General features: G+C 41.0%; 2 protein-coding genes across 2 annotated transcripts in view; both read left to right on the forward strand.

Moving 5' to 3' along the window:
* Positions 1–8,012, forward strand: part of MRE11 (MRE11 homolog, double strand break repair nuclease) — a 37,959-nt gene extending 29,947 nt beyond the window's left edge. The window contains exons 16-19 of the mRNA XM_019530321.1: positions 3,109–3,167; positions 3,934–3,998; positions 4,831–4,906; positions 5,705–8,012. Coding sequence (XP_019385866.1) covers positions 3,109–3,167; positions 3,934–3,998; positions 4,831–4,906; positions 5,705–5,758 — 254 coding nt within the window. The 3' untranslated portion in view covers positions 5,759–8,012. The remainder of the gene's footprint in view (positions 1–3,108; positions 3,168–3,933; positions 3,999–4,830; positions 4,907–5,704) is intronic.
* Positions 8,013–10,408: 2,396 nt separating this feature from the next.
* GPR83 (G protein-coupled receptor 83) lies at positions 10,409–16,535 on the forward strand. The gene is made up of 4 exons (XM_019530327.1): positions 10,409–12,120; positions 13,398–13,523; positions 14,297–14,430; positions 15,349–16,535. The coding sequence occupies exons 1-4, from the start codon at positions 11,734–11,736 to the stop codon at positions 15,968–15,970; spliced, it is 1,269 nt and encodes a 422-aa protein (XP_019385872.1). The 5' UTR covers positions 10,409–11,733; the 3' UTR covers positions 15,971–16,535.
* The last annotated feature ends 407 nt before the right edge of the window (positions 16,536–16,942 follow it).

Below are 16,942 nucleotides of genomic sequence, written 5' to 3' on the forward strand. Positions count from 1 at the left end.
CTGGATAAGGAAGAGGACAAGCTGAGGGAGGAGCTAACAAGAGACAGAAAACTTTTGTTGGGTCTGAATGAATTCAAGTCATCAGGGAAGGATGGACCTCATCCTAGGGTACTGAAAGATTTGGCAGAGTTCTTTCAGACCCCTTAATAATGATCCTCATGAGGTCATGGGAGATTGGCCAGGTACCAGAGGACTGTTAGAGCAACGGGGGCCAGCCTTTATGACAGGTGTGCTACAGATTCGTCCCTTGCCCTCCCCAAGGGCCATTCAGATCCCCTTCCCCTGTGTGACAGGTCCACACCTGACGTAGCCACTGCTGGGCTGTGGGCATGCCCTGGTCACCTGGTCATGTTGCACCTAGCTTTCTCACACACCACAATTTTGTTGTTTTTCCAGATGAACCTTCACTTGCGAGGAGGTGGTATCTAGTTCTCTGGCAGCCCTGGTGTGATCATGTTGATATAGCTTCTGTGGGGCTCCTCTTCCCCTTTATATCCCACCCCTTTCTGCTTGGGTGTTATAGCCAAACTCTAGTGACGAGTTGGGCGGCAACGTGATTCTGTTTTCTTTAGATGCCCAATGAGCATCAGATCTGCGTACACTGTGCCTGTGACTCTATCTTGGGACTTACAGCCAAACAGATGATATAACATAAATAGCTTGTGCCTGTCAGTCAGGCAGGGCAGTGACACCTTGGTGCACTGAGCTACCCCTCCTACAGCATGGGTTTAGTTTGGTGCTCTGGGCACCACTTCTGACCCACCAGGTTGAGCTCCCTATTCCTTCTGGCAGGTTGCTCCTATCATGTGGGCTCTTCTTTTCTTCTATCTGGCAGGGTATAGTGCGGTCCTGGATCAGCCTATGCTGCATCTGAGCACAGTCCATTCTCCCACCAGTTGTCTGTTCCACAAGCATGCCTGCTGCTTCCACTGTACTGGAGAGCCACTTTGCTGTGGCTCCTTCAGCTGTTCCTCTTCCCAGTTCCTTGGAGGTGCCCTCTCTCTTTCCTGTTTGACCTTGGTCACCCAGCATGGGATCTCAGGTGATGGTCCAGTCACAGCAGCATCTGGGGCAGGGTTCTTCCCACGCCCCAGTCCCATGCCAACCACCTGGAGCTCAGTGAGTCGGCAGCTCGGGCATGGCGCTGTCACACCTGCCCAATGTGCTGCTCTGCTTTCTGGGGGGCTGGGGAGAGTCTGTTCTCCCTGCTTGACTTGCTGCTTTATTTTCTGCTGCTTGCCTTGCCTGCCTCTGCTGCCTAGCCCCTCCTTCATCTGCTGCATGACATCACGCGGACTGTCTGTGATATTTGTGGCCACCACTGTTCCAGAGGCCCTCCACACCGCAACTGTCTAAGACTCCCTAACTCACTGCAGGAATAATCAGGTGCCCATGCTGCCTACAAAAAGAAGCAAGCAAGATCATTTAGTGCTGACTTTAGGCTGACTTGGTGAGAGAGTTTTGATACATTCCACAGACATCAAGAACTTTGCTACAGTAACAACACATGGTCTAAAATATCTCATATGTATGGAACCCCCGTTAATTGCTGGTTGAAAATATCTGCAAATCCAGTTCTTGGTTTACAACTTTGTGTTAAAGATGTATCTACAACTTCATTTTGAGTTTAGAAAATCAGTCAGCCTGTGAGCATCTCAGTGCATTTGGGCATCCAAATACGCATTTAGTCCAAGTGTTCTTGAACATAGTGTTGTTCATATAGCAGTGCTGATTCACTTCCTAATCTGATTAACATTTTCTGTCCGAGAGTACTGCACAGTATCAGCGATACAAAAGGTCTAGGCACTGACCAGGAAGATAGGTGTAGTGTGGTATTTGCTATGAATATATTTGTTGTCTTGGATAGTATGGTAGATGGGAATGGGGAAATCAGTGGTTGATTCAGTTTTGATGTCTTGTGCTACAAGTATTAGATTCATCATGCCTTAGTATAGAAAGCATGCAACATAAAATACAGGAAAAGAATTGCCTAGATTACTTAAAATAAGAGCACTGCAAATACGTTCTGACACATTATATAAATGGAACTTGTGTTCAATAGCTCTTATTTATCAGTTGAACACAATGTTTATTGATATAGTCACAATTTTAAAGTACTTTGGAAGCATACCAGTGCCTCAATCATTATAATAAAATACATTCTAAATACCAATGTATTTTGGCATTTGATTTTGTTTTTATCGTACAAAATCAGAGCTCCTCCTGCTCCGTTAGCTCACCAGGATATGGGCCCAGTTGTGTGTGTATAAATAAATAAAATGCACATACATATATTAGTGGCGTTTCATTTTAATCGTGGAGAAAAGTGGACTTTGGGGGGCTTAATCAGAAAAGTTGGGATTTTTAAACAGAAAAACAGAATCCCTGATGATTATGTGGAGAAGTGATATAGTCCAGTAAACGACCATTGTATGTAAAATGGTTTTATTTCAAAACCTCTGTTACTTTCTGAAACACCCTTGTACATTTCCCTAACTTTTGTCCTCTTTATCTTGAACAGTGTAATTAAATTTTTCTCAGCCAGAATAGGAAGCTTCTGATAATGGCAGGTTTCTTTTCAGTTTTCTGACCCCAGCAAAGACTCAGTTGCTACTTTACTTCAGAGAAGATCTAATCCTGCTTAATTTTGATTTGTCATGGAAGAAACTGTAAAGCAAGTCTGAAGGTGGAACGTTGTGTGAAATGACCTGATCATGTAATAAATTATGGGTATTTTAGATCGCTGTTTCTCAACCTGTGGGTTGCCAGAATATTTGAAACGGTTGCGAACAGACTTTAAAAATGGATTAACAACCTTTAACAATGGATTCTCCTTTAAACATGGGAAACCATGGCTTTTCCCTTGCAGGCTGACAGAGTTCCAGACTGCAAGGGGTTGCTTTGTGCCCTCCATGCCTCACACACATCTCCTTGCCCCATACACACCCCCTGCCCCACACACTGGGGAGGCTGGGGCCTGGGCAGGGAGGGGAGGCAGCAGCTCGGGACTGGCCATCAATGTTTACAAATGGGCCCTGGTACAAAAATGGTTGAGAACTACTCTTTTTAGATAACACTTGTGATGTGTTTTCATGTGCTTTATTTTAGCCTTTAAATCTTCAAGGCAACAGCCTTCTCGGAATTCATCTGCTAAGAATTACTCAGAGGTGAGAAAAACTATCTTGTAAAGTTGCAATACTGCTGCCTTTTTGTAGTGTTCTAATTATCTGCCCTTTTCAAGCAAAAACAAAAATATTTGTTTATTAGATGTATATGCTGCCCAAAAAATGCTCAGGGAAGCTTACAATAAAAGACAAAATCATAGAAAATTAGGGCTTGAAGGGATCTCAGGAAGTCCAGCTTCCTACTCATAGCAAGACCACCCCCAACTATATCAGTCAAGGATTTGTCTAGTGGGGTCTTAAAAACCTTCAGGGTTGGAGATTCCACATTGAGTCTTATAAAAACAGAATAAAATATTAATATAAAATTAGTATAACAAAACACCACCTCTAAATACCTCAGAGATCAAAAACAGTCCACGCCCTCCCGCACCCCACCCTCTTCTGCTCTACTTCCTCTTGCCTAGGAGGACATCTGGCCCTGCCCAACACAATCTCACTTCCCAGCCCTTGTTCATTTCCTCCATAATAGGTAAACATTTTCTTCTAATTTTTTTTCTCCCATCCTTATCAATTCCTACTCTCCTGCTTCATAAGTCGTAGAGACTTTGCCTCTCCCAAGCCCATGCCTGCATCTCTCACTGGGAAGCTGTTGCTGTTTACAAAATGTACTCATCCTCCCCTTTTCCCAAAGAAGCACGATAAACTTTCTGTCCCTTGTGAGTGTCACACTTCAACAGGGTCTACCCTGGGCCACAGTACTAGCCAAAAGCAGTAGATATTAAATATCATTTGTTTTATATTTTTCCAGGACATTGTAGATGATGACTCAGATGTGGAAGAAATTCCTTTTACTGCTTCAAAAGTAAATCAGAGGTTGGTACATTTATTTTTATAATGGCTTAAGGACTTTTGGAGGTCTTGTAAACCATTCTGGTATGTTGCATATTTATTGGATCACAGCACTTCATTTTTGTCACTATCTATAAAGGGCTCCATTAGCTGAAATTCACTTTTTATTCATTAGAATTTATCATTTTTATTTCTAATCACATTTCACTAAATTTAAAAGCAAAAATAAAAATTATGACATATGACATGCACAGGCTTCATAGTGTTTCAGAGATTTGAATTTCATTTTTTTAAACTATCACAACGGATTTCAAGGCCGCTTACAGATGTGAAAAAAAAACAAAACAAGACTGCTTTTCTTTTAGCTTGGGGTACTCCCATGCCAAGCACAGTGCATGCCCAGAAGAGGCATCTTATTAGTTGGACCTGGCTCGCCCAATATCTGTATAGATTACATGCTTCAGCAGGGCTTTATGGTGCTTTTATCTATAGCTGATTGAATCTACAAAGAAGATCAGATATTTTTGTTGTTGTTAGGCCAGCTCCTATTGTTTTTATTGGGATTTGATGGGTACTGGTGAAAATCTCACCAGGTTAGTATGTGGCCTAGCTGGGAGTTGGTCTGTTCTGAAAAACTGGCACCACCTAATCATCAGCTAACAGGCAGCTGATTTTCACTCTTTCATTAATACCTCATTTGTTACATTAAGTATATGCATTTTAACAGGAGAGGGGGAACTACAAATAATGTTTTTATAAGATCTGGTCCAGTCACTCGGGAAATTCACTGGAACATCTGGTATGGGCGGCATGTTCTATTATGATTTTATATGTGTTTCTGTTTATAACCATCAAGGGTGTCAAGTACATCTACATCCAGCAAAACAGATTCTCAAAGCCTGAGTAAGGGAGTTGATTTTGAATCGGACGAGGTACAGTATGCTTTTTTTCGTCAGTTTTTGCAACTTATTATTGGTTTGCAAATTGCTTGACTAAAGATATGTAGTCAGAATAATAGCTAGTATTTAGTCAGGATTTTTTTTGTATCTATTTCTAATAGTACTATGTTGTCTATTAAAATTAAGTAAACTAATTTTGCAGTTTAACTCTTCTAGCTCTTAGGAGCCAAAAAAAAGCCATAACTGCGGTTCATAAACATGCAAGTGAATATTTGGCAACCCACATCCAAAAAGAAACGGACTTGTTTCCATATGTACATTTACTACAACGTAGATTCATTCAGTGCTTTTTGCAGAATACTTGTCTATGTTAGGGTTTAAATTGCGGTACATCATCTTAGTTTCTAAGCAGCTGATGCTATTGCAGTATCACAGTACATAGTTAATTGTGATTATTAGTATACAAGAAAATAAGAGTATGCCATAATTTAATTCCGGGATCCCCCAAAAATATAGTTACGTATACCTCCTGCTGTGAGCTCATTTGGAAACTGATTTGATTTTGGAATAATTATTCCAGTCTAGTTAACTCTAGCCTGATTTACTGTCTTACTTGGAATGTCATTGTATTTACAGTTTGTCCATGAATTGCATTTATATTCAAAGTAATAAATAAGAACTAAGAAAACGAAATAATTAAACCTACCTACTGGAAAAAGAGATTAAATAAAATGACCCACCAGTGCTCTAAATTGATCTTGTAATAATTTTATTTTATTCAGCACTTTTTAGTATTTTAAAAAAAAACCTATTTACCTTCTTAAATTACAGGATGAATTTGACCCCTTCAAAAACACCACTGCATCAAGAAGAAATAGAAGATGATTCTGGTTTCATTAAATAAAAAGATATTGCCAAAATTGTGAAGAAATAGGAAATAAATATGCAATGTTTTATATAGCATTTTACCATAAATTATTTTTGCCTTAATGTTTTACTCCTTGTGTGAAATAGTAGTTCTTAGTGATACTGTGAATGCAACGTGATTTAGGTGTTGCATTATTAAATGTCTAACAGTAAAAAAACTACTTTTTGAGAGAGAATCCCTAGAGTATTTCAAAATGTTTACTTTGTAAAACTTCTTAAGGTTTGTTTGCATCACTGGAATGTATATAAAAGAATTCTGCCTTCCACAAAATGTATTAATCTTTTTTGAATTTTATAGAGGAATAAATTAGAGTAATGGTGCTTGACCTATGTATGACCCGCAGGCCAGATCCAACCCCCAGAGTGATTGGATCTGGCCTACAGCACAGGGGATCAATGCCTGGCACATGTCCTGTCCTGCCCTGCCCTACACTGTTCTGCTGATCTCTGCAGTTCTTCCTGCTTTTACTTTCCCTTCTCCCCTAGGGCAGGTGTAGTTTACTCTTTCATTCCTCTCCCTCTGATACAGGCAGCCACTTCCCTCCCCTGCTGGAGGGGAATGGTGGCCTATGATGCAGTTGGATCACAAGTACATGTGCCACTGCTTTAAAAGGTTGAGCACCACTGACTAAGAGCAATATGCGAAGTTTTGCAGGCATAATGGGAATTGCTTTCTTTTTTTTGCAGTAGGAGTAGAGAAGCCTGAGGACCCAAAATGCTACTTGTAGTGTTAAAAGTATTACTGCCAGACTTAGACATATTTTTAGCTTTCTGTGAGAAACTACACTATATCTATTGCAAAATATCACAAAATATAGAAATGCTTTTTTTGCTGTGCAGTTCTAGAAAATGCCAGAGGCTTTAAGTTGACTTGGGCTGGTTACTTCTGTCACTCGAATGAAATATGTAGGATAGCTGTTTAAATGAGATTCTCAGAGAAGTCAACATGAGTTTTGCTTACATAAAGATTGAGGCATTAAGACAATACTGGGCAAAATGGACTTACCTTTTCTTTTCTAGCTGATATTTTTTCCTACATCTCTTCTCTTCTTTTTCAGTATTCCCACTGAAACATCACAGTTTTCAGCAGAGCTCTCTTCCAGTGGGACAAATTCTAGACTAGAATAATATGATCACAGCATGAAACCACTGTAAGGTCACTTCTGATAATTTTTTACTTCTTTCCAAGTGACCTATCACATTGAAATATCTGAGATACTGCTAGTATAGCCTTCAATGGTTTAGCACTGATAATGTGCAAAGCCTTCATGGCTTTCATTGGGCTGTATGGTTCATTAGTCCCCCTGACTGCCCCCCCCAGTTGGATGTTGGGAAGCACTACACTACATACAGTAATTATCAGGGGAAATACAGAAGCTTGGACAGTTCCTGAAGTAAGGTGGAGCTTTACAGCTGTGTTACCTTGGCTCTGCCATCATGGGTCTGCATTTGATTCTGCAGCTATGAAACCAAGTAAACTTTTGAGATCTGGAGTACTTTGTGGAAATCATCAAATACTGAACGTAGCCCACAAGGTATTAAAAGATTTTGTAGAATTTACAAAGCACTCTGTTCCTTTGGGACAGTGGTGCTCACCTGTTTGGCCCCATGGGCCGGATCAGTGGTGCAGGGTCAGTCCAGCTGCCTGCCTACCAGATCTGGTCTGTTGGATAGATCCTACATGGAGTCAGTGTGGCTCTGCACTACCTGCTGCTCTGATTCAGCCCCGTACCGGTACACGGTCATGCTATCTGGCTCGCAGAACTCCCCCAGTTCTGGAAATTTGGGAGCAGGGGAGTGGCAATGCCGCCACTCTTCCACCACCAGATTTCTGGACTGTTGAGGAGCCCTGCAAGTCATTTTGGGGAATGAGGAAACGAGCTGATGGTCTGATTCTTCTTCCCATTCACAAATGGCTGTCCTTGTGCAGCAGTCTTGCCTGTCAGATAGGACTAGCAGAGAATTTTATAGCAGCAAACAGAGACTTTTGGGGGGAGCTAGATGCCAAAAGCTTTCTAACCTACATTCAGTCTAATTATGAATAATGTTTACCAGATGTAAGTTAAAATGTTTCTTTCACAAAAAGCCATTTACAATGTTATGTAAACGGTAGGTGTCAGCTGTATGGCTCTGCTAATTATCTGCATTAGATCAGAAGGATTTACATTTTATATATCTTGCTAGCTAAATAAAATTTCCTACTGAAAATAAATAGATTCCTGATTTATTTAAGCAAAAAATGTCATAAAAAAGCATGGTTGAATGGAGCTCCTTTTTTTTCTTACAGTCCAGGCATGCCCCAGGTCATCAGGGAACTAACACTGCATCTTTTAGGTGGTTTGTCTGTTTCCGTATGGGATCAAATGCTTTCCAGTGTTTCTCTTCATCATTGTTTCTAAAATAAGGTTTCCTTACCTAGTTGTAATTCATAGTGGGTGTATGTACACTACTAGAACATATTACCCTTCTCAAATTTCACTAGAGAACACAAAGTTATTACCTGGTAATGCCACAGGACATAAAGATAAACCTGCCTAATATTTAAAAAAAATAACAGTTTCATAACAGTTCTAGATATACATGCTTTTATATAAAAATGCTGACGGATGGTGTAGTCTGTTTTGGTCTAGTAATAAAGACAAGGCCTTCTCAGAAACTTCTCAGTGATGTATTCAGCATTACTCAGGGCATCTCCTGTCACTCATATGCTTTGTGTTCTTATTGCCAAAATGTTTTCCTTTAAAAAGTTAATAAAAGCCCAAAGAGATTCTAGCGATATTTATATTCACTGATGGCACAGTGAATGGCAACTATTCCCAGATGGCACACACCAACTGTAGAGGCTTCCTCAGCCTGATGAAGGGTTTTTAAACCTGAAAGCTTGCTAAAAAAATTTTTTTCCAACTATTTCAGTTGGTCTAATAAAAGATATTGGATTCACCCAAAGGACCTTGGCTACCTTATTCCTGTGATGTATTTAACAGGCTGAATCATCTTTTTCAGGAAATTTGATTGGCAAGGCAGACTATACTGGGAGCAGAGTTTTCTGAAAGACTGCTCATAAGAAACGAAAATGGCTTTATCAGCTGCTTGGAAAAATGCCAAAGTGATTGACACCAAGGCAGGAGGGGAAATTAAAGAACGATCGAGTTAGGGAATTATCCGGCTTCAAACGCTGCGGGAGATTTGTGAGAGACTTGATCTGGTTTGATACTTTTGATTTAATGAACAGTTCCCCAGCTGCCAAAGCTAGGAAGATGGCATCTATGGTAAAAACAAATACTAAATGAGAGAGTGGGTTGGAAGAGGAAAGTAGAAGTGGGGTGGAGGGTAAGAGTGAGACCAGTGGGCATGTTAAGGGGAATATGGAGAGCAGGAAGATTTCTGGGGTTGGTTGGCAGAAGGGAGGGCTGTCTGTCTGTTGAAACTATTGAGAGAGAATCTGGTCTTAGGGCTAGAAGTTGTGTAGAGAATATGAAGACAAAGTTATGCATTCAGCCTGGGACTGTCCAGTTTAACTCCCCACCCTCTGATCTTGGGACTGTTCTCTTCCCCTGGCATTGTTAGCCTACGCTGAGCTGCATAGAAATGCAAAAGCCAAGCGCTCTGTCTAGTCCCTGGCAAAACTGAACCAGCTTTTTGCCACCCCATTTTAGCTCTTGTTCCCCTGGTCCTCATTAAATCGAACTGTCAAACTGTTGGTGTTTTCCTGCTATTGCCAAGTCAGGGGAGAATCCTGCTTGGCAACATACTTAGACATTTTTCACGGACCAGAGAATTCTGAACTGGCTACGGCTAGATTTTTCTCTGCCCAGCCCAGATGATGAACAGTCACAGCACTCTTGCCAGCTGATAGCCTACTCATTGGAAAGCTTCCTCTGACATTGCTTACTGTGAAAAGAGTTCATATGGAAATGGTTGCAGAAAAAAGCAGCATGCAAATAAGCTCTATGGAGGGTTTAACATTGTCTAGGTAAGTGTTTTCCAGCATGTTAAACTGCTTTGGAGACCATAAGAAGCAGACCAGATGCCCTACTTCCTGCTGCTTTGTGGAAATATGGTTTGCACCATGGAGGTTAATTATTTACGTAATAAGACTCAGTGCTAAAGAGTTTACTAAGCCTTTGAATATGGCCAAGCAGATTGAGGATCCAAACTTGATAGGAGCTCTTGGACACTACTCAATATGAACACTATCACTAGTGTTTTCCATTAATACTATGACTGAGCAGAGACCGGTCTAGTAGAAAAAACATACAGGCAGTCCTTGGATTTATGACGCAATTGGTTCCTGAAAACCGCATCTTAAGTCAAAATGTTGTAACTCGGAACCAATTTTCTCAGAAGAAACAATGTTATAAATGGGGGATTAGTTCCTGAACTACAGCCCGATACCCTATTTTCACCAATAATACCACAGAATTTTGTATTCGATCAATTATAGATGAGTAGCATAGCTACATTAATGTATTTATATTGTAAATAACAATCACATTGATTTGGAAGGACTTAACTTTGAGGTGACTGCTGGACTTTTTGAAGGGTTCTTGGTTGGACTTTTTGAAGGGTTTTGGCTGGAGTCTTTTCAGAAGTCTTGGCTGCAGGTTTTCCTGGAGTCTTGTCTGCTTTCTTAAAGAAAGTGTCCAAGGAAGTTTGGACAGATGTTCTCCAGGTAGATGAGCAACGCAGGGAACTTGTTCGCTGGTATGGCGTTGCATTGGATCAAACGTTGCAAGTCGAAACTGACATCATGCAGTTGAAACGCTATCAATTTATAAATGTTGTAAGTGCAAAACTTAGTAACTCAAAACGTAAGTTGAGGACTGGCCTGTACAGTGGTAATCCTTTGAAGGAGAGAGTCAGGCCTGTAGACTATTAGGCAGAATCTAACTCTAGGAAGTGTCGGTCTCTAAAGCTGTGTGTGTGTGTTCGTGCATGCGTGTGCATACACATGCAGGCATATACCTACTGTTGTCCTGTGAAACATAAAAGTAGATATCCTCTTTCTGAATATTCAACACTTGAATATGTGCAAATAACACACTGTGTGCATGTAAAACCTCAACTATACAAAATCCAGTTTTTATTCTTTTGACCACAAGGAAAAAGAGTTGCCAATAGGAAGCCTGGCTTCCATGTATGTGAGAGAAATCTTTGGAAGCGATAATAAAAAATTACCTTTAATGTAGGCTTAAGCAGTTTTATAATAGCCCCGTAACATTTTGGTTCACAAGGATAAAAACCTATGAATTGAGTAAATTGACTTAACATTGTTATTCTCTCTGTTTTATTAGTCTCTAGACCCTGTTACTATTGGATACAGTATACGTTGCAATGCAGTAAAGTAGCTGAATCTAGTCTATAACACATTTTAAAATTATATCTCTGAATTATAATCTCTCCTAGAATATAGCAGGCACAGTGTACATTTTTGAAATCTACAGAATTTGCATAAAATCAGCAGCTACTTGTGCAAGTCAGACTGGAGGTCAGGTGCTTATGACTCAGCGGATAGAGAGATGTGTCTGTCTCTCTGAGCACAGATGGAGTTCTCTTACAAATGTAGGAGCATGGAGCAAAGCCCAGGGGGAGTGTATTCCTGCACAAAGCAACCACGTCAGAGTAGAACTAATATGCAATCCAATGGGCAGAGATTCTGGTAGCAGCTTTCATGCGATGGGAGCTTGCCTAAGATATAAAAGTACTGACAAGCAGAGAGGGAACAGTACATCCCAAGTGAAGGGCAGCTGTGTGCTGGGGCTGTGTGTGCTTGCTTCATCTACAATAATTACCACATTCTAGTTTTAGGCATGAAGATTACTTGCATTAAAGACAGCAAACTATTGATCATCAAAGCTCCCATTGATGGGCTCGCAGTGCACTACTGTAGATGAGTTATTTCTAAACCTGAAAAACGCTGCAGCTTATCAGACATGGTTTCTCATTACATCTGGCTCTCTCTCCCATCTTTAGTTAATGCCTTTGAAAAACGAGGTACGTCACCCATCAATGGAAGTTTTGAAGGAACTCTTGGAATCCCCAACATCTCGAGTTTCTTTTCCTGGGATAACTACACCCTTGCTGAGTGGCAGAACTTTGTGGGCAGGAGCAGATATGGAGCAGAGTCCCAGAATCTGATGGTGAAAGCCCTGCTAGTTGCGGCATACTCCTTCATCATTGTCTTCTCGCTCTTTGGGAACCTCCTGGTGTGTCACGTCGTGGTCAAGAACAAGAGGATGCAATCTGCCACCAGCCTGTTCATTGTAAATTTGGCTGTGGCAGACATAATGATTACGCTTCTCAATACTCCCTTTACTTTGGTAAGACAGAGCAGCAAAAGTCTCTTCCCTCTACCTTTCCTTTAAAATGTGAACTTTGGTAAGAGAATTATAGAAATGGCTTAGTATGTGGATCTCCTTTCTAGGTAATGACAAAAGGTACCATATTACAGATGCAATTTGAGCTTCCAGTGATGCTCAAAGAATTCTTGTCGATTTAATCAACCTTTTTTACTCATCCTATTGTTGGCAGTTAAGTATTTCCTAGTCTGTCTGCTTCCAGTGCATGCATGGATGTTCTGTAGAAATGCTTGTTAGTGATCTTTGCAGTCTATTTAATTAGTCTTTGGCAAATTTAATGTTTTCTCTGATTTTATATGATTGGTTTGAAAATCTGATGTTAATAATAAAAAGATGCATGTGCTTAAGGCAAAAGACATTCTCAGCACTATATAAGCAATAATAACAGTGCTGTTTAACAGCATCTAGTTATTTTTCTTCCTTGAAGAGTTTTCAGTACAATAATCCGTTGCAGTCTAATACATAAATAAATATAAAACACAGTATAATTCTCCCTTTAACAATGATTAATGGTCAGTATCCTTTTACATGATTTGATGAAAAGATATACTAGCTTTGTACCACCTAAGGGATGCTTGGTGATCTGTGTACCCAGCACAAAGGGCTGTAAAGGAGGAAATGACTTACTGACAGTTCTTTAGGTACAAGGAAAATATTCTGAAGGAAGCAAAATAAAAACACCAGAAGTCACTTCACCATACTGATCTGATGCAGTTGCTGGATCAGTAAGTAGCATCAGAACAGTTGGACTGTCAGATCAGCTCCTGATAGCTCCAATCTGTTTAACGCCTTGTTGCAGGTTTCAGAAATCAGCAAATCATTTAAAGAAGAAAGAGTAGATAAAACAAATAGGATTGTGTTAAACCAGTGATTCTCAACCAGGGTGCTGTAAGATCCTTTTAAAAGTACCAGTGGGTACAAATGCCCACACATGATTCACAACTTAAACCCAGAGATTTCAAATAGGAATCCATAGCGTCAAAAATATTCTGAGCTACTGTGTTCTGAGTTTTCCGTGACCAAAGAATTGCTTTAATGTTGTTCCATAATCAAAAAATGCCCGAAAACAAAGAACTGACATTTTCTGAATGGGGTGGCTTGAGTCTAAAAAGGTTGAGAATCGCTGTGTTAAACAACTTGTAGCCTGAAAATTCCATCCTTTGGGAAAGGAGGTAGAAATAATGCATGTGGCAGGTGCCTCAAAAGCTGACTCTGTTCCATCGTGGGATTATTCCTAGGCTCGTTTTGTGAACAGTACCTGGATCTTCGGGAAAGGAATGTGTCACGTCAGTAGGTTTGCACAGTACTGCTCTCTGCACGTCTCTGCCCTAACCCTCACAGCAATTGCAGTGGACAGGCATCAGGTGAGAGTGCTCTTAAGTCTTGATGAACTGGAAATGCTTGCTTTAAAGCAGTGGTTAAATCGCATCCTCTTTATACCTCAGATCTCAATGAACATAGTGTCAGGTATGTAAGGAAATGCCAGTGTGATGATATGTTTTTTTTACTTAAGCAGCTCTCAGATATCATGTCAAAAGGGGGAGTAAATACAATATAGCAGAAGTTAGATGGGATGGTAGAGATGGTCAGAAGCCCAGGGACCTGCCAGATGGAGGAGGGATTTTCTTAAAGGCTCTCCCAATGGAAAATTGAAATTTGCAGCAAAAATAGTGAAATTTTGTCAAAAATGTAACTGGCAAAAAATGCATTTTCTGTCAGAACTTTTTTGAACCAACTCCAAATGTATTGTCCCCCACAATTCTGTCTGTCTTATACAGGGAGAATGAATGTGAAAGTTTTGTGCGTCTCCCCATTATTTATCCTGTTTAATTAGACCCAACCTGCAAACAGATGCACAGCTGCAGAGATTATGCCTGCATAGAGCACCTCTGAAGTTGGTGCATTGCCCTAAAGTTGCAAACTCCTGGAAGCACCCTTGCTTACTTTACTCATGTTCCTCAGTGAAAATAGTTCATTTTATATAATTAACTTCAGCTTCTGTCATTTGAAGTCAGTTGGAGCTGTGTATAGTCGCTGGCCACGCAACATCTGGCCAGTCAATGTGATGTTTCCTGCAGTAATTAAAGCTGGGAGATAAGGTGCAATTTTCAGAAGTTTTACTGTATATTTCCCACAGGTTATCATGTACCCACTGAAACCTCGCATTTCCACTGCAAAAGGTGTTGTCTACATCTCAGTTATCTGGATCATGGCCACCTGTTTCTCCCTCCCTCATGCTATCTACCAAAAATTATTCACTTTTGAATACAGGTAAGGATGGTCCCTACTTGCAGTCTGCAAGACCAGATGCATAGAAGTGATAAGTTGGTAGATCATTGAAGGGCAGAGGCCACACTGATCTATAATTGAACTAGAGACTTGACCTATAATTTGCAGTTTACACTATGGTTGCCTTCCAGTTCTTATTGTATTTGTATTCTATTACTTTAGTTTTATTCTTCTTATGATTAGCAAGACAGAGGCACAGATCCTCATTTGGTAAAAATTGGCCTTGACACCAGCCAGTGTCTCCATTGATTCAAACTACTGCTGGGAACCAGAAACTCATGGGTACCGATTTAACTCCTGCTCTGCTTTGTATCTCTCTCTGTCTCTGTCTCCATTTCCTCTTCTGTAAAATAAGGATGTTAACACCTATCAGATATGCTCAGAGATTTGTGCTGAGGATTATGTTTGTGAAGTGTTTTAACAGTAACATTTTTATAAGGTACATTTTTATTACAGATCATAGAATCATAGAAGTAGGGTCGGGAGGGACCTTGTAGATCTTCAAGTCTGACCCCTGCCTAGGCAGGAGAAAAAATGGGGCTCAAATGATCCCAGCCAGGTAGGCATCAAGCCTCCTCTTAAAGACCCCCAGGATAGGAGCCAGCACCACTTCCCTTGGAAGTTGGTTCCAGATCCTAGCTGCCCTGCCCGTGAAGTAGTTCTTACGGAAGTTTAGTCTAAACCTACTCTCCAACAACTTGTGGCCGTTATTCCTTGTTATGCCAGAGGGTGCTAGGGGAAACGAGGCCTCTCCCAAACCCTTCTGGTCCCCCAAATGAGTTTATAGATGGTCACCAGGTCCCCCCCTCAGCCTTCTCGTGTGAAGGCTTCCCTTTCTAATTTCTTTCTTATCTGATACCAGGCTAGTTAATTCATTGTTGTTGATCCTCTTATTTACAGTGAAGAAGTTATCCGCTGCCTATGTGTCCCAGATTTTCCTGAACCAGCTGATCTCTTCTGGAAGTATCTGGACCTAACAACCTTCATCTTGCTCTATGTTCTGCCCCTTTTGATTATCTCTGCTGCCTACCTAACAGTGGCCAAGAAGCTTTGGCTGCGCAGTGCTATAGGGGATGTGACTACGGAACAGTATTTTGCCCTTCGTAGAAAGAATAAAAAGACCATTAAGATGCTGATGTTAGTTGTCCTCTTTGCTGTTTGCTGGTTCCCATTAAATTGCTACGTTGTCCTCCTTTCCAGCCAGACTATTCGCACTAACAATGCCTTATACTTTGCTTTTCACTGGTTTGCAATGAGCAGCACCTGTTACAACCCCTTCATTTACTGCTGGCTCAACGACAATTTCAGGTCGGAACTGAAGTCTTTGCTCAACATGTGTCGAAAACCCCCTGCGCCAAAAGAGCACAAGCATTCATCCATGGTTCCCTCCTATAAAGTAGCCTGGCCAGAAAACAGCAACTGCAAGAAGTTTCAGGTCTCCCATGGGCTTCCCTCAATCTCTAATAGCCAACTGGGAAAGACAGACATCTCTTCAGTTGAACCTACTGTTGCTGTGAGTTAAATGAGGTAACAATATAAATGGTTGTGGAGGAAGTATCAGGATTCACCAAGAACTGAAGATTTACTGCAGGGCACAGACAAAAGTACATGGTAAAAGGCCCCTTTGTGCAGGTAACTCTGACTCACAGGAGGCAATGAACTTCCACTGGCAAGAGTGTGCACAACCTTGTCCAGCCAGAATGAGCTCTCACAGAAGAAGTATAAAGGACAGAAATACAAATATCAGTAGGAGTACAATTCTCACAGAAAAACTGCTCCCTTTCTGACCTCGAGCACAAGGGAAATCTATCTAATAAAAGATGAATTTGGGAACAAAATTTCATAAGCTGGCTGAACACTAAGCAGCAAGGACTGAACACTGGTATTAACTTTATGGCACTCTACTGTCTACCTGATTCCTGAAATGATTCCTTCACACTACAGGTGATAATGACCCATCTCCCTTCTGATAGGTTTTGATGTCCCAGTTAATTGTATGTTTGCTACCCTATGAGAATTTCTCTCCCCATCCAATTTCACAGCTCCCCTACTTTGTCATCATTGCTGTGCATGCTTCCCTCCCCAGACCTGAAGCAGAATGCCTTCCATTCAAAAGCTTGTCTAACTTTATCACAGCCATGCAGTTGGTCCAATACAAGTTATCACCCACAAAATTCCTTACCTCTGACATCTTTAAAGCAGACTGGCAGAAAATATACATGCAGCCTCCAAATGAAATAAAGACAGTAACCTCCCCCACCCCAAGGGAATAGACAACTGTTGTCCAATTGTCTTTCAACTGGGTGGCAACACAGTACCCTCTGGGCTGAATTCTTTTCCATAGAATAGTGCCTAAGCATGATCCTATTCCACCCTGAAAAACCATCAATGCAAAAGGTGATTTGGGTCCATCTCCTCAGTGGCAATACATAGGGGGTGCATGAGGGTGCAGGTGCACCCCCTGAGAGCACTGGTATGCCCCTGACACCCAGTG

This window comes from Crocodylus porosus, unplaced genomic scaffold (genome assembly GCF_001723895.1).
Source record: "Crocodylus porosus isolate Cpor-Errol unplaced genomic scaffold, CroPor_comp1, whole genome shotgun sequence".
NCBI lineage: Eukaryota > Metazoa > Chordata > Crocodylia > Crocodylidae > Crocodylus > Crocodylus porosus.

Coding starts and splice junctions, on each gene's coding strand:
- GPR83 (XM_019530327.1), top strand. CDS start 11,734: ATGGTTTCTCATTACATCTGGCTCTCTCTCCCATCTTTAGTTAATGCC. Junction 12,121..13,397: donor TCAATACTCCCTTTACTTTG/GTAAGACAGAGC, acceptor GATTATTCCTAG/GCTCGTTTTGTGAACAGTAC. Junction 14,431..15,348: donor TTATTCACTTTTGAATACAG/GTAAGGATGGTC, acceptor TCTTATTTACAG/TGAAGAAGTTATCCGCTGCC.